Source organism: Anas acuta, chromosome 8 (assembly GCF_963932015.1).
Source record: "Anas acuta chromosome 8, bAnaAcu1.1, whole genome shotgun sequence".
In the NCBI taxonomy this organism is placed as follows: Eukaryota; Metazoa; Chordata; class Aves; order Anseriformes; family Anatidae; genus Anas; species Anas acuta.
Genome location: NC_088986.1, coordinates 7052501 through 7076610, shown reverse-complemented (window position 1 = coordinate 7076610; position 24110 = coordinate 7052501). Strand labels below are relative to the sequence as shown.

At 36.7% G+C, this 24110-nt stretch overlaps 1 protein-coding gene across 1 annotated transcript in view; it reads right to left on the bottom strand.

The window, feature by feature from the left end:
* The window catches only part of FAF1 (Fas associated factor 1), a 159308-nt gene that overhangs the window by 49596 nt on the left and 85602 nt on the right, over nucleotides 1-24110 (bottom strand). Inside the window, exons 9-12 of the mRNA XM_068690190.1 lie at nucleotides 10028-10123; nucleotides 8215-8341; nucleotides 7210-7273; nucleotides 6195-6276 (exon numbers count right to left, since the gene is read on the bottom strand). Coding sequence (XP_068546291.1) covers nucleotides 6195-6276; nucleotides 7210-7273; nucleotides 8215-8341; nucleotides 10028-10123 — 369 coding nt within the window. The remainder of the gene's footprint in view (nucleotides 1-6194; nucleotides 6277-7209; nucleotides 7274-8214; nucleotides 8342-10027; nucleotides 10124-24110) is intronic.

Below are 24110 nucleotides of genomic sequence, written 5' to 3'. Positions count from 1 at the left end.
TAGCTCTAAGCTCCAGGTTACATTTTATTTAAAGGAAAATGGGACATCAGGAAGAGGCACTAACCATTTTCTGCATCTTATTTATCTAAATACTTTAAAAGAAGAAAACACATCCAGATCTCAAGCATTTTTTTCTACAACTTCTGTTGCCATCAGACTGTGCACAAGACGCAGTTGGCCTTGCCCCTGCTCCTGTGCCCCAGACCCACCACCATGTAATTTGCTGGGAAGTGCTGCAGCCCCTTCCTGCCTGATTTTGATCTGTTAATGGAACATGTGTGGCATGTGGCACCCTGGAGAGAAACACAGGCTGCAGAGGGACACTGAAATGAAGGCCAAGTTGTCCCTGTGGCAGAATGAAACACATATCTTCATGAGATTGAGAGACTAATTGGATCATCGCTGAGAGAGTAATGCATTATCAAAGCTTCTCAGCCAGTTCCTAAAACATGAGTAACTTTCAGATAGCACAGAAGAATACGAATATGAAAAGCAATAAAGTCACAAGGGTTGCAAAACCACAGACCTGGATGTCTATTTCTGAATCTCAGCTTTACAAGTTCAAGTAATGATTGAGAAAAACATTCACTACATAACTTGTGCTAGAGACTTGAATGTTCTTTCAAGTTGGTAGGCTAATGATCTTCATTCTTCCTCCAGGTTTTACATAGTAAAAGCTAATTTAAAGGAACAAAGGGACACTTTTGCACATCTTTAAGCCTTTGATGTGCACAATCTGATCCACCTATCTAAAGTGATCCTGGAGATCGTATGATCAGCTTCCTTGAGCAAAACTACTTTATCATGTGCAGTCTTTTTTCCTAAGCAGAATGTAAACCCTCTGCAACACACCAAGGTGATATGCATTAGTATTTAGTCCACTTTGAAAAAGGATCAAAGCAGGAATAGGGCAGACAGAGATTCATAGGAAGCCTTTCCTGTATATTACAAATAACAGAACAGAACTTGCTAAAGATAAGCAAATTCCCCTTGCACCAGTCAAAAGAAAGGACACAGATACCAAAGACATAAACAAGGGGCAGTAACCAGCTTCTAGTGCTGTAGAAAAAGATCTGAATTGGATCCTGTAAGATCCTAAGTGAGACTGAGATGATCCCTGATCATTAGGAGATCAATCTCCTGATCTGGTCTTTTGTATTACACATGGCATAGGACATCTCTAAATTAGTTCCAACGTTAATTATTTTACATATTTCAGTAAAACCTTCAGTGAAAGAGAATCCAGACGAAACAGGAAAAGCTGTTCAAATGGTTAACCACTCTCCCATGTGAAGGTGTGCTTTATTTTAAGTTTGATTTAAAATACTTTCATGTTCCAGCTATTTGATCCTATTATACTGTTGTATCTCTATTTCAATCAATTGAACTTGTAGTGATATCTTACATAGTGCAACAAATAACCAGTAATTAAAACCGAACTCAGATAAGCTTCAAAAGAGGAGAAAATGTTGAGTGTGGCAGACAATTTCAGTAAACTTTCAGTGTTTAATATCAAGTACAGAGACCGCTGAAGATACATCCATACCCAAGACTAACCTTTCCCATATGAATGATGAAGCAGAATAAAGGGTGTGTAGGGACACGATGAGACTACTGAGCTGATATGTTGTAGCAAAAATTTCTAAATGGTAATTATCTATTTCAAAATCAATTTAAGGATGAAAGTACAGAACTGCCAACAAATGCATCAGGCAAGACTGGAAAGTAAATGTAGGTGACTAACATGGGGCTTAACTGGAATTTATGTACTGAAATCTACGCTACTGCAGCTGCTTTACTCTTCCTGGGTACCTAGCTTTACACTTCTCTAGCTGTCCTCTACAACCAGACTGTGTAGACTGGCATTCTGGTTATGGACACCAAATTATAATCTGTTAAGTAGTCACTTAACCTCTAAGATTCCCACACAGCTCAACTGAAAAATAATTTTCAAAACACGCCCACCACATGCCATACACTCAAACCCCTCATAAATCATAGCAGGAGTGATTTGATTTGATTTGAAATGTGCCAAGAGTCAAAGTAAAGGGTGGTGGTGAAGCTGTACTCCACACTGCTCCACAGTATTTAGGGAATATACACAAGAATACATTCAATCCCACCTGACATGACAGAACTCCCTTCCCTCACCGGCCACCTGCCTAGACTTTCCTCTAATTAGTAATTACCCACTGTTCTGGAACAGGTCCCTTCTTCACCCATATGCCAAACTTACTACACTTTGCAGAAACTCATTCATTGGGCCTAAGAAGGCATTCGCTGGGGAGAATCTTTCATCTAGGAAAGACAAGGGCTAAACCAAAAAGCTGTCCTACAGCCATTGCACTCAGTGTAGTCTTTAACAGTCTTGTTCAATTTTCCCACAGGCTGGTGCACCCTTGGCATAGACTACCTCAGGAGAGGGTACTTCAAGGACCCAAAAGGTCAGTATGAACTGAATTAGCTGGAATAATAATGAGGCACAGTTTTCTGCATTATGCAGATAAAAATTATACAACGGAAAACCCTGTATGAAGGAATACTAAAGCTACCACCTGAAAAGAAAAACAGGAAAAAAAAAAAAAAAGGAACAAAAAAAAGGTTTTATTTGATCATGCTAAATCACAGAAAGAGCATACTTTCTTCTAGGTATTCAGGAAATTAAGTACCCATATGTGAAAGCAATGGTTTTGCCAGGAAATTGAACCTAAAAGACAGAATTCAGAGAGAAGAACAACATGGCTCATTTTCAGCATGCAGGAGTATATATTGAGGTGACAATACCAATCTGTGCTAAGAGAGATGTTTCACATATTTATTAGAAGTCAGTGGACAGAAAGGTTGAGAGAGGAGCAGGAGGTGATCTGACAGAGGTATAAAAACATAAGAGCTACTGAAAAGGTAAAGCAGATGCCTTTATCCCTTTCTCGTAATAAAAGAGTAGCAACCACCTGTAAGATAAAAAGGTAAACAAACTCCAATAAAAGAAAATACTCTAGTATTACTCAAGGAAATAGCTTACAGAAATTCAATATAGAGATTAAGCAATACCACCCTAAGTTAGGATAAACCCCCTGATGTTTCAAAGCATAAGGCACCCATAAACTGCATTCAGTTGGAAAGAAACCTCCTGCAAACATCTTATTTAAAAATGTGCATTATAAGATTTCATCTCTGGCATCTGTTCTAGCTATTTTTACGATGGTGCTTGAGCAAGAGTAAGCTTGTTCTTCATAAACTAGTATGATAGCAAAATGTTTCTTTCAAATGGGCACAATAAATAGAGAAATAATTTCACAAAATAAGTTATTTTAATAGATCTTTGTCCTTCATTCCCTTCCTGACCCAATTACAAATTAATAATGAAAATATTTTCTTGTGTTACAGATACACAGTAAGCCTTAGAAATTAACACAGAATGCTCTGAACCATCATGCTGCAAGAGGTAATTGGGGATTTCGTTCACAAGGACCAAGGACATCAGTTGTTAAAGGCAAAACTCTGTATCTTGGCTTGTCTATATCTGCATTTTTGTGTCAAAGGTATGTACATGTTATAAAGTAGAGCTATATTTAACCTTAACCCATCTCTCTGCCTAGAACTGGCATTGTCATGGTAGCACTTGCTCTTAAGCAAGATACCCATCATTTGTGTTAACCTTAACTCTAATGACTCAAAATAAAGAGCTATGATAAAAACCTAAACAAAATACAGGTAAACAGACAAACACCTAACCTTTCTAAAAGGTGTTTCTTTTTCAAATAACATTTTCTTATGCAGCTATGAATTAACTTCATTTCCAATGAGTGAAAAAAAAAAGTTAAGATTTAACAGAAAAACATTTATTTTCTGCAAAAGAAATATATCTATGTTCAAAATACATGTTCTGACATATATTTTATATGTTAAAATCTGTGTTTAAAATATATGTTCTGACATAAATTGATTTTCTTAAAATAACCCAAACTAATGTGTTTCTGAAAAAAGGCTTCAAGTTCATATGTAATGGGCTATTTTGGAAGGAGAAAGTATCCACTATACAGATTAAAAACACAGCTGATGGCTGTCTAACTGGACCTGAACTGTCGATTGCACCTTCTGCTCTGGACAGCATTGAGATTTTGTCAAGAAAAGGCTAAGATCTCTGAGCACTCTTGCTGCCAAGTGCTCTCAAATTAAATCAGTTTGAAGTGGTTTTCATTAAGATGGATTGAGTGTGGCATCGTGAGAAACACTCTATCAAATGTAGTGTTTTACTTAGTGATTAAGTATATACCAGTTGATGAAGCTACCCAAATCCTTCGTAATCCCACCACTCCAATAAACATTTAATGAGTATATAAGTTCAAAAAGCCTAGCAGAGGATTTAAACCTTCAATCTTGTTTTTATTTACTCTTGGAACTCAATTTCTCACTTCAAGTGAAGAATGCTGGTGCCTGAAGCTCATCTGTTGCCCTGGTAAAATTAAGTGCCCTCCATAGTATAAATTAGAAGACAGTCAGGTTGCAGTTTTCTGTTAAGCTTTTTCCTTATACTGATATACTTATTCAACTATTTTATGAAATGAAGTTATAAAAATATAAAATAATGTATCCCTTTCCTCACTTAGGAATTCTGGGAGGTGGTTCTGAAAAAACTTGTTTGTAACAGGGAAAACATAATAAAAATAAATGGCTTCTATCCCTTATCATACCTTTGCTTTATATCAGAATGTTATAATCAAAAGAATGACATTTCATAGGGCAGCTGGGAGGCATAAGGGCTTCTAAAAATTATGGCAATTTTTCCAAAAAATATTTAAAGGAAGAAGTCATAAAAATAACACTTTTCTTAATTGTATTACTTTATCCTGATGAAGATCTAGTCCAAATACATCAAAAAATATTAGAAATACAAGGTCATGTGGATTTCAGATGTGCCATGCAAGTAGTATATGAAGTACCTGGAGTATTAAAAAAATGAAACAACTATACTGCATTAATATCAGATTTAGAGGTATAAAACTGTATTTATGAAAGCTCCTAATGGGCTCTCTTCCATTACAGTGATGGTGTCAACCATTTCTGATGGAATGACACAGTGAACTTTTTAACAGAAAAACTTTTCAAGTTGACTTCATCATTTTATTTCTTTGAAACATACACTGTTCCACTTGAATGAGCTATAAATTTATACTTTGCCAGTGAATTATTCTGTGTACATTTATGCCCTGAAATTCATATACAGTCATAAAATATTCACTAAATTTAGAGTGTAAGAAAATTGTGTCCACAACATGTCAAGTTAGCATTCACTTAAGCTACACAGTGTAGATTCATAGCATACTGATCATAACATCCTCTAGCACAACATAGCTATTCCTTCCAGTATGAATAACTACAGGAAGCCACAAAATTCTTCATTTTAAAATTAAATATCTATCGAGACAACCAAAAATAAATTTAAACAGCATAACTTTGTTTGTGTTTCAGCTTTGTCTATGATTGATTATGCAAGGCTTTGGGTTTCTCCTTAGTGAATTCAAGTCACCAGAACTTAAATAAACTATTCCCATTCTAATTTTATTAAAATACTGATTTTACAACTGTGCACGGAATAACAGAAACTTGAGATGTCTGGTTGGATGGACAGGAAACCTAAATAACTAAACTTCAGTACTGGAATTTACTTGGCAGATAAAGGCTATACAAATGAAGAAAAAAAAAAAAAAGAAAGAACGAATGAAAGAAAGAAAGGACTGTATTTCAGACACCTTTAAATATAAATTTACAATTTCATTAGCCATCCTTCAAAGGAGTTACCAACATGCAATGTTGAACTTGTCAACCATTCCCAGCCAGTGTTAAGTAGGGCTAGGACACGATTATTTCAGGAAGAAAAGGGAGGAGAATTAAAAAAAAAAAAAAAAAAAAAAAAAAAAAGAGAGAGAGAGAGAGAAAAAAAAACCTGCCCCCATAGTTACCAATCACTACAGGACTTAAAAAGTACAGTCTGAATAATTAGAAAGCATGCATTATTCACTGTAATTTCAACAACAATAAGAGTAAGCATTTTGGTCAATCAACCATATAATTATTCACAAATAATATACATAACTCCAAAATGTAGTTTACCTTTTTAAAACAATGATAAAACGTGTAGTGATTTCCATTTTTCCCCTAAATTAAATGAAGTAACTTTAATACACACTTACATCTCTAGCTTTCCCATAGAAGGCTTCTTGAAAAGCAGCCTCTAATGATCCAATAAAATAAACAGGATGGCAGTCACCGTATCTATTTGAGATAAAAATTTCAATTAATAAAAAAATACTAAAGTAGTAATTTCATTATTCTACCTCTTCATGTATGCTGTTAATAAAACACATTGGCTAAATACTTAAAAGATAAAGTACTACATTTCTAAATATTTCTGCTCTCTCCTTTAAAGCAAATCTGTCCCTCAGCATTCAAAAGCTTAAAGTAACTAATTGCTACATTACAAATTTTACCATAAAAACTTTTTACAAACATAGACACCTTAATTTCTAAATATATATACTTTTCAATAATAATGTATTTCTTCCTTTTACTATATTTTTAAAGGTTAACTAAAGTGTATTGTATTACACATGAATGCATTTCATTTATATACAAAAAGTACATTTCCTTATACAGGGGTGAAAACAGAAGGCACGTAAACTTTGCATTAGTTTGTAGTACATTATGCAGCTTCTACCTTTCTGATTAAATGAGGTAAGCGTTTAACAGTGTAAGATCCAATGGTATGAAGTTAAACAAAAAGCAGCATTTTATTTTTAAAAAGCAATGATTGATCCAACCATTTCATTTTTGTGAAAGCTCTTATTGCAACTCTGTATATATTTTTCTATATTAATCAACTTCAGCCTTTTTGTTCCTGAATACCAAATTAAAATTAGTATACATAATCAGATTCTTTATCATTCTTCTGGACTCCTACATAATTAACAATATTAATTAGTAGCAAATTAAATAAGGCAAGAATCTGTCACTCTAAAATGGACTGAGAAATATGCTATTTCAGAAATAGATCCAACAAAGTTAAGCTTAAAATAAATTAGATAAGGATGTCTAAATGTGTATCCTTATAAAAGAAAATATGTACATTTGGTTTATTTTTATTTTCATTATTTACTAAATTTAACTTAGTTTCTAACAGGAATTGCACAGTTGTAAGGCTGAGCTTACCTTGAAGAAAACTCTGCTGTAAATTGTAATAAGGCATCTCCTTCATTTTCAGCATTTTCTGGCACTAAAAAAAAATTAAATAAATTAAATACAACCTTATGGAAACAGATTTTAATATGCGCATTCACTTTGCTTCATGGATTTTTTATGTTTACAGCTTACTGAAGTGGTTACCAAGAGACCATATAAATTTCATGAAAGACTATGAACCTTTGGAAAGACATGGAATTTCCAGACACTCTCATGAATATATTCAGGCTTTCCAAACAGTAAAATCCTCAGGTCCAGTGTAATGTGATATATCACTTGTTCAGAGTTAACACTCTGGACTTACATTAATATATTAAAATGAAAGGACTGGCTTGAAAGGCTTGACCCACAATATTTCTAGTTACTTTTTTTATTAGTATTATTATTTTAAACTTCCTAAACATAATGTTAAAAAGTTTCACATGCCATCACAGTGACATAACTTTGCTGTCAAAAACTTTTTAGGTAATAATAACATCAAGGCAAGCCTAAAAAAATAGAGTATATATCGAATAGCGCATAGGAAGTAATTGACTGTTCCTGCTTGATTCTTTTCATAATTCAAGGACAAATAATCACTAAGAAACTTGTTAAATGTATATATCTAAAAATATTTATCACCACAAGATGCTAAAACTAAAATCTGTAGAATTTTCGAAACAGGAAAATCTAGGTTTCTACAAGTACATTTGGTTACAGATCACCATTTCTCAGCACTAAATCACCCTCCTTCAACTAGAACCTAAAATCATGGGGTTACGAAGAAGCTTCCTCCATGGGAAGATATGTTCATTGTTCTCAGTTACGTTTCCAGTACTCTTATTTAACACACCCATCATACACGAGACTCAAATAATTCTAATGGTCCTATAGAAAAACTTTCCTGTTTTTTTCTGTGCAGACTCGTCATACCTCGCTGCATCCACTAGTGCTTTATTACTACCAGTTAATTGTCAATTAGCTTTCAACTCTTACTCATTGGCGATTTCCTCAAGGCAGATGATGCTACTCCAAACATTTCTCCATCATCAACTCCAAACTCTGTAGCATCTTCAAAATCATCTCCATCACTGTCACTAACCATATGAACATCGGTGCATTGCTATTTAGAAACAAAAAACAAAATCCACCATAAACCTCTATTACAGCCATCATCTTCAGTGAAATACAAAATACATGCTAAAAAATACTTATGCATTTTTAAGAAAATACTTGGTATATTGCATTTTATTTTACTATTTTATACAGCTTTATCAGGTTACTTTTTACAAATAAGATCTATTTTTTACCAGAATTATTGCTGACAGAGCATTATGTGACAAAAAGCATTATTTAAATAACTAAGGATTTGGATTTGCATACACAAAATTGAGCAAAGTTGAGTAAATTTTATCTAAAGTTAATTTTCTTTTCCATCTAAGGGTACTACGGGCGGTATAACTGAATTAGAGTGAGAAAAGCCACAAAATCTACCACTAAGTTCCAATATCTAGATGTGATCTACTTCAGCTATACTTTTATAGTGGGGGACTGTCCTTGGAAGGCTACCTATCTATCTTATGCAATCCCTTCCATATAAATTCAGAATCCATGCTCCTAAATTGGCACAACAGACTACTGCGTGTTGAATGACAGGCTGATTTCTTTGGCATAACACAAAGGAGAAAAATCAATATTTTTACGCAAGAAGCTAAGGTCCCATCTGTGCCGCCAAACTCCCACTGTCGGGTGTTTTGGACTGCATGTCCTCTGAAATATGTAACAGCTCAGAAAGCCTTATTTTTAACTATTCAGTGTTAACTTGTGTTTATACTGACTTGTCTTCAAGAACAACTTTTCCAGCTTCACTTGACCTGCAACTTACGGTGACAGTGCACTATAGAAAATTTACACGAATCCCTAAAGGTGCAACACAATGTATCACGGCTCCAAATGACCATGACAGGAACAAAGAGCTCAAACCATGCCAGATCTGTCCCTACAATAGCTACACATACCAAAACACTTCAAATAAGAACGCTTACTGAATGGACTAGTCAACAACAAAATTCTATGAAGTGGGCAAACTCAATTACGAAAGAATAAAATAAAGAAGCACAATTAAATAGCTATGGTGGCAGATCTCGCAAGAGAACTATACCTATTTGACCTGCTAAATGGTTTAGGTATAGCTAGAACCACATTGTCTGACCATCCTCTAACCTTAAAAAAACGTCCAACAGACTATATATCCTATATCCAGGCCTGCACCCTGACCATACCTCACCGCTACACCTTGCCAACTCAACTGATCTAAGTAATTGAAACATGTTCTTTTTGTGCAGCAAGATAAACCCTACGTATTACAGTTTTCTAACTGAAATGGTAAGAAGTGTGTGGGAAGTGAGAAACTGCTTTTATATTGATTTAATTTTGAGGAAAGACAAAGGCACTGGAAATTTTAATACAAGCTATTAATAATTAGAAACAACGAAAGGTGACTTTATACAATCTGCAAACATCTCTTTCCGTTAGTATTTTAAAATGTTTCAACCTTCTGTTTAATTTGGAATATTTTCCAACACTTACTGCAGCTTGCTTACTTTGTTCTTACTCTTTTTCTTCAATGATTTGATTTCCCAGTTCCTTACTTCGTCACAGTTATGTGTTACAGGAATTTTGAACAGATTCTTTCATTAACATGCAATTCTGCTGATGTATTCGACAATAGAAAGAACAGCAATCATGGCAAAATGAGCTTTCCCTGCTTCTTTCTAGAGTATATCTTGTTAAATGAAGATGTTCTTACCTCCTCTGACTGTTCCCTCGTTTGTACAGGTGAAGATCTTCTTCCAACTGTAAGTCGATGGCAAGGAAAAGTCAGTCCCGATACAGCTAGAGTCATCTACAAAAAAAGCAATGATCACTTTTTAAAGCCATAGTCTCAATTGAGAGATCTTTTTTCTTCTTTATTCATTTATTTAAGGTTGCTTTGAGATTCATACTAATAACATCATTGCAGAAGTGCAAATTAATTATACAAATATTAAGTATGAAGACTGGAAAACTAAAATGATTCCTTACATAAAAATATTCAAAGAAACTACAGCTATTATTGCACAGTGACTGCAGATATATAACAGTATCTTCTGTTAGGTGCAATGTGCTAAGACTTATTTTCACCCGAAGATGAAGCTGCTATATCAAATTTTAGGATTTGGAGGATTTTGTTGCTGTTCTTAAATTAGCTATATACAGTCTTCAGGAACAGCTGTATGACCTGCAGATAAAGATGCTTTCAGGAAAAAAAAAAAAAAAAAAAAAGATGACCGTAGATACTTTTACATATTATAGTGGAATAGTTTTAAAGGTATGTATGCACAAAGACTCAAAACAAAATAAACTTCAAACTCAAAACCATCTTCAACTGTTATTTTTTCCTAAATCAGAACTGAACTCTGAACCATTACAAGTAATTTCTCTTGTTTTAAGCTGGACAAGAACAGAATCTTTCAAAGTTGAATAAAAAGATGTATTGATTTGACTCTGTTTTGTTTAGGCTAACTTTTCAAATTGCTGTTTAAATTTGTAATTTTTACTAGCCATATAATCAGAGTTATTTGTTTTGTTTCCATATTAAGACTATATTAATATCTTCCTTCCCTAGCCTAAATATAAAAAAAAAGTGTTATGCCTTGAGGAACTAACAATTTTTTGTCAGAAGTTGTAAGAGACTGTCACAATGGCTATTCAAAATGCATTTCATCTTCATCTTGATCATAAATAAGGTCAGAGGCTCATGCTATATATCTCATATAAATAAGGGCACACACAAACCCAGCATTGGTGAAATTACAGTGAGCACAGACACAATAAACGTTCAGTATTCAGTACCAACAGAAACAGTATTTTTACCTACTGCTGTATGCCTAAATCTAAACTTTTTAAAATCAAGGAGACACCAAATAGAAAAAAGCTAGCATCATTTCAAAGACAAACTGATCGGATGCCTGCAAGCACACAATCAGGTTTGAAGACCTGACTGTACACTGCATTTAAAACTGTACTTAATGGGACTACAAGTAAGAATCGCCTACTTCTCTACCAACAGAACCACCTGTGCTACTCTTGTCCTTTAGAGCACCCTCCACACGTCTCTTTACGCAGCCTAAGCATGTACACAGCCTGCTGCCCTCTCCTGGAAAGCCTATCCGTCCTTTCTCCAAGCGAGCCTGATGGCCAGAACGAATCTTCAGAAGCTGCTAAGCCCAATCTTGATAGCACGCGGGGTAAATTTACAGCACTGATAGCTCTTAAATGAATACAGTTCATTCATTTTGGGAACAAATCCAATTATTTGCAGAATCTGAACCTGACAAAATATTCGATTCTGTACAGTTCTTAGTGACTTGTAGGCAGTTTGGGCTGAGTGTTCAAAATACTGTTTCTAGCTAATGGGTCCTTCAGAAGAAACACCCAGAGGACAGGAGAAGATCCTCTAGATCGTCCAAAAACTATTACTACTGAGGGGGGACAGAATGAGCCACTTAGAGTGGCTCAGGACTACAGCACCCTCCTAATTAGACTGTAAAAACCTTAAGGTAAATTAAATTTCAATCATCCTTAGCAAAAACCCAAGAATAAATCATAAGCCTTAAATTTCATTTACTGCCATGAGCACCGAAGATACCCCATTTATTTTTTATACATAATTCAGAATGACTTTATCACTTGTCTGCTAGAACTCACAAAGATTTAATTTGCAGCAGGTTGAAGCGGGCTGATTAAGCAGGCTGGTTACCAAATGAATGTTAACCTGTCTGAACTAGCCTACTGTCACATTCTCATAGCGAGGTTAAACAGAAGTTTAGCTGCATAAAAAGCCTAGCTATCATCTTAAAGGAAGTGAGTAATAATACTCGGGAGCAAATGAAATATTGAAGATGACATACAGGTCAAGTCCAATTACCTATGAAACTCCTGTGACAAGAGCCTAAGAACTGTATTTGCTGCGATAATCCCCCAGTTTAATTAGCATTTTTATAAGTCGTAAATAATAAACAAAACCTGACTGTTATAAAACTTGAAACTTTGCCCTACGGTTCCCACACTGTCTGAAATCCTGGTAAAACACACGCACGCACACTAACCACACACAGCCTGCAGATCCCTAACAGCATCAAATAGCCTGACAGATGCCTGGAAAGGCTCCTGGTATCTTTTACATGCACATTAAAGGAAGAGTGGTAAGATCAAGCAAGCAGTTATTGTGCTGCTTCATCACTTGGCCCAATAGCAGGGTGTTGCAATTCTAATTTGCAACCCTATATTATAGTGTCAAAGCGTCTCTCAAAAATGAGCTAACAGCAGAAGGGGTTCAACATCAGAGCACATTTCATCCTACTCCCCAGACAGTTGCTGGAATGTTGTTGTTGGTTTTTTTTGTGAACATTTGTGTGAGAAATGGCCCTCTCCTTTGACTTTGAGAAGTTTATGCAAAGCAAAGGCTAGGGAAAAGAGAAGCTCTGCCTTTCATTTCTAAAGTAATCTACCAGCAGGAACATTTCTCCAGAACTGAGTTATCTTTATTCCGAGATAAAGGAGACAGCCCTCTCTCAAGAGAGACTCTTGCACCAGAAAGTTTAATCTTTATTTTGGAAATTATAAAAACATCAATATTAAGCAAAAGATTACTTTTCAGGCAGCTCAGTCCAGTGCCACAGATAGCAAACCTCAAATATTTGAGTGCAGGCCACTTGGGAGCATCTGCTGAAGTGTCTCAGGGGCTAGAAATGTTTAGGCATCAGGCTGCTCTTGGAGTGATTTTTCTTTCTAAATACTGCATCTGCTTACTCCCAGACAAGGTTGCAGTACGTTAGATGTAAGAACTGCTGTGTCGCATTCATCTTCCCAGGAGGGTGGACATGATCTTCTACCAATTCCAAAACAGAAAATGCTGGTTTGTTGCCTCAGTACCTGATCTCCAGTATTCTCAACCCATGAAGCCGTTTTGTGATAAAACTCAAAACGTGATAAAGTTTTTCAGAGTGTTTTCTTTTTCCACGTGAAAACCACCTCTGTACGAGCATGGTAGCTTGAACCAGATGGCTTTTGTGCGCACAAGAATAGACAATGGAAGATACATATACAGGACTCTTCGGACTAGTAGATACAGATTATGGAATAAATAAGACATTAAAGCAGAAATAAATACAGTTGTTCCATTTTTCTAAGCACCGGATACACGCACACGCAAAGCCCTGCTGCAAAGATCTCCCATTTGACAGGTCCGTGAGGTGGAGAAAGAATCTGAGCGAAAAGCAAGATCTCTTGTCCAGCACTGGGTATACAGCGCTCATACTTGCTGAAAGTTTAGAAAATCACCCTTTTGGCCTCCTTTAGTTTCTAAATGAGGAGGAAATAAGATTGAAGCCTCAAAAACATTTCAGAGATATTTGCAATAGGATAATCCTTTCAGAAGACAGCACAGATATTAGTGTGCTGCTGGTACACAAACAGGTAATGGCACAACCTGGACTAACGTGCACACAAGGATACCTGAAATAATATTTTAAGTACTCAAAGAAAGACTGCTACCAAATGTTAAAATTCATGCTTTCTAACACTAAGACACTACATTTATTTGTAAATGTTCAGTGTAAGGTGATTTGTATTTTAATTGCCAGCATCAGTAACGGGGGGATAAAGTCAAGTGACATCTTTTCTGATTTGAACACAGAGGACTCTTTGCCAAGAACTTTCCAGACCTGGGAGTATATGCCAAGTCCAGAGAGTTTGAAGTCTGGGTGCTTTAAACAATAGGTTATTCCTCCTGTTAGAAAGCATCGTTTTTATGTAGAAAAATTTTCATTCTAGAAATATGCTCTCAAACAACCAAAAGACCATTTTTTTATCAAATATTTCATGATACAAATATGTCTGCAGCTGCATCAGGAAGAGAAATCACTCACAGCACGCAAATCCAGAGTGCTGCCTTCACAAGCTCAGAAAAAATTAGAAAAATTGCAAGTCCATAATCTTACAAGCTTGCAATCTTCTAAAAGAGCTTGCTGGTACGACTTAATTCCCACTCTCGCAGATTTTTGAAATTACAAAGGAAGGAGCAAACTCAGATCCTTGTACCACTCCGGGGATATTTAACAAAGACATTTAAGGTCTGAGAAAGATAAATAGTAGCACGAACATGAAGCAATGACACCGGCAGAGAACTGCAGCTGCCAGGCACCCGCTTCTACTCGTTAATCTTTGGTGGCTTTGCTACGTTCTCACATACTGAATCTGCTCAGCTTGAAAGTAAGCTGATGACTTTTAGCTCATAAAAACCAGAGAACTGCTGATACAAAAATTATAAGCTCCGTTACTGAATGAGGAAAGTAGTAATTGGATTTGACAAATGTGCTCCTCCTCAAACCCAGCCGTACAGTGATCAAGAAAAACAGCACTTCAAAAAAGCTTTAATTGCAACCGTATCTAATGAAGAAAGGAAGAAGGCAAGCTCTAGGAGCTTTCTAATACCTTGCAAAAAGTACATAGAGATCCAAAGTGGCCAGCTTAAACTGTTCTGTAAAGAACTGGATCTTCTTCCTCGACCTCAGCTATTACAGTCATTTTGGAAACCCTGTTTACTCCCACGTAAATACACTTACACGTCTCTCTAGCAATCCGGTAATCTGAATAAAGCCCTGAGAATGGCTCTTCTTGTCAGCTGCCTGGATGAAAGCAGGACTTGCTTAAAAAAATAAATTATGGTAGGAAAACAGGCAAGCCCCCGAAGCACAGTGTTTACAGACATATCTATTAGCCCTGTAATTGTCTTCTTGGTGCTTATCATTGTAAAGCATGTCACCTCCAGAGGGGCAACATGGGCAAAGACCAGCGAAATCTCTGACAAGAGTCCAGGATCTTTAGCAGGTTCTTTTAGGAAGAACCACTGAAAACAAGCAACCATAAGTGATAATGTTTAAGTCAAGTAGGAACATTGATTTATTTTGTCCTCTTTGTTAAGTATTTGATTGCTACAAGAGCAGTCACAAGAGTGACTGCTACAAGAGCAGTGAGCTTTTTTTTTGATTTTTTGAGTTCTGCTGGATTTTAATATAAATGTAGAAGTCATAACAAGAAATGTTATTTCTGTATTATTTGACTGCTATGAATCAGTCAAATCATTCAGCTAGCAATACTTCAAATGCAGAATTATTTCTGGCTGTCTAGGATCTGATTCAACAGAGAACTAAATGGGGGAATTTTCCAAGAAAGCATGGTTTCCTCCTGAGGTGAAGGAAAATAATCCATGTTTTTGGCCTTTAATACTCAGAGATAAGGAAAGCAAACAAAATTCTGGTGTACAAAAAAAGCATGTTTTCCAATACTTGACTCTCCTTCATAAATCGTGCAGAAAAAAGAAAAGACTAATTCTCAGGCCTACTTAAGGTCAGCTTGTAGTATATTAGACAAAAGGAATTAAAGTCTTAAAAAGCTGCCATTCAGTTCTAGCATCCTGAAATGGCCTGGTGAAATCAGAGTTGCAGCTTACCAGCTGCACTCGCTAGCACAGCCGGATGGAAGAAGCCACAGAAAGAAACCTTCCCAAAGGTGTCACTCCATGTGTGATTGCCAAGAAGGTGCATCCTCTCTAATGCATCCTTTCCAACTCTATGATGGGAATAGGTAGAATCAAAACTTGCTTATATTGAAATGTGTTTTTTTTTGTTTGGTTTTAGCATACGAAGCACATAATTATGCCTTTCATTTTTTGTAATCTCAAGGAGTTAAAGAACACTGAGATTACCTAATCCCAAATCTTCCAGTCTACCATCTCTAACTTCTGTTTGTGGTAACTTTCCTAATTAGCCCAGGACGATGAGGCACCCCAGCCAGCCATCTGCCTTCCTGTAAGGCAATACCTTCAGAGCACCACATCCACTCGATTCCAGAATTTCACCTAATGTTCTCGGTACTGATACTAATTCTAGTGAAAACTGGAAATGCCTGTTTTCCCCTTGTTGAGCAAGAGGAAAATCAAGCCCACATATTATCTGTGTGTTCTACAGCTAAATCTTTTAGCATGCATTGTACTACAGAGCCCTAGCTGGATAACCAACAAGTCACTGGATGCAGTAGAGCTGTTATCTCAGTATCCAATGGAGAATATTGTATGCCTTTGCTGTCACCATTATACAACCAACACGTTGCTTAATAAGTGAAAGATTATCTCCAGAAAAATATGCCAAAATATTGTTATTCACTCTGTGAAAGAAAATTTTGATAGAGATTATACAAACATCTTGAAACCCAGAGGCATTTCTTTTGCTCTGGAAACAGCAGCAGCATGCAGCAATGGTCAGAGTATTATTAAATGCATTCTGGCCATTGCAATATATTTTTATATATTTTTAATTAAGAATAGAAGAAGCTTGTGCTAAGCTTGAACAGTCAGGATCTTTGAAATAAAACTGTTTTAACAGGGGGAATTCTATCACAGCTGCAAACCTCTAATCACCCTTGATAATTATATACCAGCTCAGCAACCTAAAAGACATTTGTGGCCACTATTTGGTGCTTTGGCCGTAACTAGCTTGTCAGTAATAGCTAGCTGTGTTTTTGTGCTAGAAACAAACAAATGCAGAAATGATATCCCCAAAGGAATATTTATAAATCAAGAGGTCATCAGCTGAACAAGAGCTCATTTTAGAAGCTGTATATCAGGCTGTAGGACATATGTGGAAATTTATAATATATACATCACACAAGAAATTCTTAATCAGAAATGAATGCACTGCTGCCTGTAGACTGAAACCTAACCCTGATTCGAATACTTCATGTGACAGCACTTTCACTGTGCTCATAATGTGAGATGCTTATTTTTTTTCATCTACTGGTTTACTCACTGATACATAGCTAATGTATAAAGAAACAAACATGAACAAGTACATTTCATAACACACCATGCTCAGTCATTCAAAATAACCTAGAGCAGATGCCCACAGCAAAACTCTCAACGACTGGCAGGAATCTTTACTGTGAATATTTCACTTCCATATAATTTGATTCTTCTTGTTGGAGTAATTACTATAATGCTTTCCCCCCCCTCATCAGGTAAGAGAAGGGGTAAGGATAGAGGGGTGAGGAAGAAGCTTTGTCAAGCAATTCAGTTCTCATATTAAGCCTACTATATCTGTCTGTTTTCTTTTTTTTTTTTTTATTAGTGTAAGATAATTCCCTGAGTATGATAAATGTCAGTGACACTAGATTTTCATCCATGTTTTCTTAAAGCTAGGGAAAAAGCCTGGTCATTTTGGAAGACAACTATATGAACAAAAAGCTTGAGAAGGAACATTACTCTGCTAGATTTTCTTGGCTGAATAGCATGGCTCTTGTAAAGAAGCCTTTCCACACATCCAGTTTCAGTTCATTCACCGTCCTTTCAGCCAGGGCAGGTAAAACTGTAATAAGTGAGAAATTCTCTGGCTTCTTGGTCTAGACAGACAGACTTCTGTTTAGATGTCTGCAAGGCATGTTCATCATTGATAATCTTGATTGGCAGATCTCAGAAGAATTCAAACAAATTCATTTCTCCCAGCCAAAAAAGATGCCATCTCTCTCTCTTGATAAATTCTCTCTCATCAGATAAATTAATTTCCCTGTTCAAAAAGACTACCACACTAACTGTGCAGAAAGGAAAATCAGAATAAAATACAGGGCTACATGAAGGCAGAGACCTATGCCTTAGCCCTGAGGTCTTTAAGCTCAGTGACTCAGGGAATTGCAGACCTCTTCAACCTAACTTAACTCCCTGGAAAGACATAGGAACAAATTATAAAGCAATCTATTTGATATGCTTGGAAAATACGTTATTCTTCTTTTTGCTCACCATTGGAGCAAGACTGGTCAGGCTGCTCCACGGTTGAGGTTGTTGCTCGCAGTTCACTAGCTTTTCCATTTGTCATTTCTCTTTTGCAATCTATCTTCTCTGAGATTATAGAAAGTAATAATTTGATGTACAAGCAAAACCTAAAGAAAGAAGTATTTGTGTGGTGAAAGGGAGACAGTATTTAATGTGGCATGTTGGAAAATCAACGTGAAGAGTGAAGGGAGGAAAGTCAAGAAAATGATGGCAGTGGAAGTGGTGCATTGATGCTTGAAATCTAAGAGCTGGCAGTTTTTCCACTACATAAACAGTTTAAGAAAATAATGGTTTCTAAATACAGCCAGCACAGCCCCTGAATATGAGTATTGAAGGCAGGGGAAATAGGAGTGTAGCAACTCCTTGGCAGCTTCTTGGGTTTCTCCAGAGAACATTAGACAGCTCCATGGTCCAACCCTTGTTGGAGATCCAAATACAGAGGTGAAGCCAAACCGTCCAGGAAGGAGGTGGCAGACTCACAACAACTCATGCTTTTTCTAAGGATACTCAGGATCTGATCGTTTCAAGATAAACGACGCTCCGACACAACAGCTCCTTCATATGCTCTTGCCACGGGTCTAGCTCTCTAAGCATTATTACCAACGCGTGGGCAGCCTGTGCTCAAACAAACTCTCACGAAATGCCTTGGGAACAAACAGGTGCTCAGCACTTCCCAACCTACCACTTAGCACTGCTTAAGTACACATTAAATAAACTATCCTGTTCTCAGTGCATAAAGTCAAAATTGATATATGATTTAAGAATTCATGCACAACCACATTTAAGACTTTAAGGAATTAAAGGTTTTCTATGAACTGGTTTTCTCAGAGTTATAAGTATGCTTTCGTTAGTAACAACAAACAGTAAAATCACTTCTGTACAAGCTGAAATGCACTGTGTACATAAAACAAGTGTTCTCCCACCAACGAGCAAGTATTCCCCTTTAAAATGAAGCCACATTACAATTAAGAAAGTCTATCAAATGTGATTGTGTTTTTTTTTTTAATTGTTTTTGAAATCTGCAGAAATGAGGCCTGTTTGTACTTTGAGATTAATTACAAGGCTCGGAGATTTACCATACAGAACTGAAGAGCGCAGACCGGCCTATACTGGTCACCAAGACATTGCTATTCAAGTTTAGTACATAATTAAAAAAATCAACTAACAAAAGCTTTCTACCAGGTAAACCCTTATCCCTCCTCGAACAACAATAAGAAGTGGGTGTAATTCTAGGTTAGCCACTTCATCTTTTGACATCAAATAGCTTTAGCTGGGAAAAACAGTCAAGTTTGCTCTAGGTTTGTTTGTTTTACAAAACTATTGTACAAATATTAAAATGAACAGAAGTGTTTAAAAATTTGACAGCCCTTGAAATTAACTTCCTCTGGAAAATAACTTCATTTTCATTATGCAAAAAAAAATCTTGACAGGTAGTCAACGTTTCATTTTAAACACTAACTGGATGAAAAAAATCTCGAGGGTGGAGTGTGTTCAGGTTATAAATCAGCAATGCTTGTTTTAACTCCTCACAAAGTGTTGTTGAGATAATTACTGCTGACAGCTTTATTCAAGGTTCATTTCACTTTTTCTACTATTTTTCCCCTGTTAGAAGTTCAGCAGGGCCCATGGGAAGATCCACCCCTCACACCTGTTAGGTTTCTTCATGTTACTGAGGCCAGTTTGGACATGTCACTTCAAATTAGCATTGTACCAGCGCGCTGTGACAATTACTTATCGCAGGTTTAACTTTAAAAAAAAGTTTCTAATCCAGCCACAAGAACAGTGTCAGAGTACGTAATTTAAACCTGTCAACACAGGTTGCAGGAAACCCATTCCAAGGATTTCAGCGATATTCCCATGGTGTGTATTTGAACTCCAGTGAAGACTAAAATCACAAAGGAATGCTGCAGGGTTAAAACACTGAGCCCAAAAGTTAAACAAGATCTGAACTGAAAACAGAGTCCCAAATTAAATTCAAAAGATTTAACAAATTCCTTAGACGAGTATTAAGAGACTGCTAGGCTTAATTTTCCCAGCATATTCTGCAGTTTATTCCAAGGGCTGTACATTAAAAATACAACTCTTATTCCTTATTCCACACCACATAGGCTCAATGCTGGGTGATCTGCAGGAGATGTGCTGAAGGCAGCAGCACAGTAAAGATGCTCTGGGATCGATTGTGGACACACAGCACGGGGGTGGGAGCGCAGACGTGGCTGGCGAAGAACCCACGGCACGCTGAACAGGACAGTTTTGTCTTTCAGGAGAGACACCAGATGAGGGATGCTGAATCCACAGCAACAACCAGGACAAAGCAAACTTCACAAAACGCTATTGAGAGTTTCTGCACAAGCTTGAGAAAAAATTATGTCTGGTCCTCTGAGAACACCCAGCCCTGGTACGCTGGTTGCACACACATGCCAATTTCTGCTACGGTTAATCATTAGTCGAATTACTGTGAAGTTTATCACTCTCATTTGCCAGCCAAATGAATGAGAAAGCGATCCCTGGTTTTGATTGTTTCCCATTTCATTAAGCCTAGTTAGGCAAGTTAGGAACTAAAGCAGAAGGACAGATACTGTAGTACTTCACTTTGGTTCAAACCACAAATATGGTTAAAGGAAACAAAAGGGAAATAATATTTACTTGAACAACAGACTCTAATAAGAGAGAGATATACGTGAGAGATTGAAATAAATACCCACGATCACTTACAGAGCTCATTCTTCTTCTTAGACAAAAACTGTAAATATTAAAAAGGATGAAAAATCTGCCAAGCCATTTGCAGCTATTTGAAACACAGGGTAACAGAATTAAATAAACGCTGAAAGACCTGGAACACAGTTAAGTATGGACCATGAGGCTAATTGTGGATCTTGAGTTAATTACTTTCCACTGATACGTTTTCTCAATGGTCTTTTACATCAGATTTTTCTTCCCTCACTCTGAACCCCAAGGCAATTCAGCGTGCTAGCCTCCAAACTCTGGGTGATTCATTGTGTACTTCTGCCTTAGGATTTTTAGTTCACGCAGAGAAAGCCAGGCTTTCACATCAAGTTGATGTTAATGTGCGCTGACAAAGCAACAGTAAAGGAGCTTCATGTTTGTCACAACGTGCACTCTTTAATTTAGTAATTGCTTTATACTGATATGCAAATAATGACACATTTCCCAAATTTCCAGTTTCTTGGCAATGCTTTCACTAATTACTCAGTGGTTAAAACTTATGCATATGAATTGCTTAAGTGAGTTTATTAATAAGTACACCTGGGTGAATTGACGTATAAAACACACACCCGGGAACAAGTCATAACTCATTGTACGTTCCCAAATGTCTCAGGGACCAAAAATTAAATATTCTTTCACCAAAACAAGAGCTATTAAGACTAATAGTATGTTATTCATAGATTCATTTGGATTCTCAAATCTTTCCAAAGCTAGAGGGAGGCTCTCTAGCCAAAGGAGAGGAGGATTAAAGTGTACAAGAGAAGGAGTCTCGAGGAAAAAGGATGAGAATCCCTCTAGTACCTGAAAATGTGGGAAAGCATCTGCATCCACTGGTCCATCAGTTCTCTGAGGACCATCACATACTCTGCACTCTGGTTATGGTATTCAGTGATACTGCTTACTCTTCCTTTTGATACCCTCATGTTGACTTTGCAAAATTTAGCTACAAGTACTTGACACGGATGTAGACTGAAAACAACTGAAGAAAAAAAAAACAAACCACTAAACAGAGTTAACCTGCCTTAGACTCATACAGTGGCCTGGGTAGGAAGGGACCTTAAAGATCACCCAGTTCCCCACCACCATAGGCAGGGACACCTCCCAGCAGCCCAGGTTGCCCAAAGCCCCTTCCAGCCTGGCCTTGAACACCTCCAGAGATGGGGCTTCCACAGCTTCTCTGGGCAGTACATCCAGTACCTCACCATCCTCTGAGTAAAGAATCTCTTTCTTGTATCAAACTTAAAGCTACCCTCTTTTAGTTTAAAACTGTTACCCCTTGTCCTATCATTACATCCTGCTAAAAAGAGTCTGTCCCCACCTTTCCTTAAGTACGGGATGGCCTCTGTAAGGTCTCCCCAGAGCCTTCTCCTCTCGATGCTGAACAACCCCAACTCACTCTTCCTGTATTTCCTTTCCTCAAAGTTCCTCACATTGTAGGGGCTGAAAAGTAATCAAAGTGCTAACATTGTCCTGCTCCATTTGCTTCTGCATTGAAGTGAAGTGCCTGCTAGGTTTCTGATATTTTCAGTAACTAGGTAATTGCCATAGAAGACAGAATAACAGTACTGCTTATTCTAAGTCTGATAACAAATAGCTTTTTATTAATTTATTTATTTATTTGGCTATAAAAGAGATACAAAAAGTGCTAAACAGATTTTTAAGGTAAGAAAAAAAATGTAAAAATGGAATAATAAGCAACAGTATAAACAAAAAATCAATTTGATTCATCCAAATCGCATTTTGCCTACAGATATTCACAGATACATCTTGGGAACTGCTTTGCATTCACAAAGGGTATCAGCCAAATACTTGGCACGTTTCTGGTCTATGGTGGGATGCCATTTACTTCACAGCACTGTACAATGATTTGGATGGCAAACAGAAGAGTGCCTGGGTATGTTTCCAGCACTATATAATTCCTTGGCACAGCTGAAGCAGTTGTGCTAGCAACACTGCTTCCAACCAATGGTTCAAACACTGACAAGCTTTTTATGCTACCTCTTCTTCCTGGATATCACTGTTCAAGGAATTGGATTTTCGCAGTGTTAGCCTTTTGAAAACATGGTGTTATTGACTTCTAAAAATGAACCTCTGAAAGGATGTTTGTTTCTTATTTTGTTTCCTTTACCTGGAATGTATGAGGCATTTAACTCCTTAAATCGGCAGAATTAAAAGCACCAAGTATAAATCCTCCTCAAGTAAAGAAAAGAGGTTCAATCCTAGCAACACTAGCATATTAAATAGTAATAATTTTTGACAGTACTGTAGTTTTCATAAGTGATAAGTCAGTGGGTTGGTGTGGTTGCAGCTAAGCAAAATGCATTAGTTTAATTCGTTCATTTGGTGTGTGATTGTGCTTGGTTGATGTATTAATAGTTTCAAGTGTGACAAGCAAAAGATTAAGAATAAATAACTAAATAAATTTAAGCATGTATAAAGTGTCTCTATTCACAGACCTCTTAGAACTTGACAAATATGAATTGTTCCCAACATTTTGAATTGAATTCTCTTAGCCATCTTGTTATAATGAAAGTGGCCAATTCCTACTGAAATCCAGCTGAGGCCTGCTTTCTGCTTTTCTTTGACTTTTATGCAAGTCCAACATTAAATCTCAGGCCTTCGCTTAGAAATGAGAAGACCAAAGTACAACAGTTTATTGAATGTTGTAAGGAAATCTGCAGAGCTACAGATCTCTCCGTGGTCTATGCTTTGACCATTGGGCAGAAACTATGTTTAGAAAAGGAACTCAGTCCTGTAACTGCCATTGGAAACAGCTCTTCTCTTGCTTGGTAGAAAAGTCATCTGTTTAAAATAGGTGTACCAACTAACACTTATTGGTTCCAAGTTTTATCAATGATTCATTGGACTTTAAAAATATATTCACAATAGAGGACCAGATTATCTCCATTTCATGCATTAAAAACTTATCAATGTAATAATTTAACATTATTTAAATATCACTTTTGTCAAAGGAAATGTTTGAGTCTATTATAACAGACTGCAAAGAGCTGGAACAAGTTGTAGCAATAACATTCTCACTTATATACCAAATAATAAAAATGATGATATGCTGAGCCCACTCACCATTTGACTTAAACTCTGCTCACAGAGTCCCAAACACCCTCAATCTATTGCAGTGGATTTTCATGGATCTTCTAGCGAAGCTCGGCTCTGCTCAGACAGTGGAGTTTCATTACAAAAGAAATCAGCACCACTGTGATAATCCTCCAGGAATAATGCA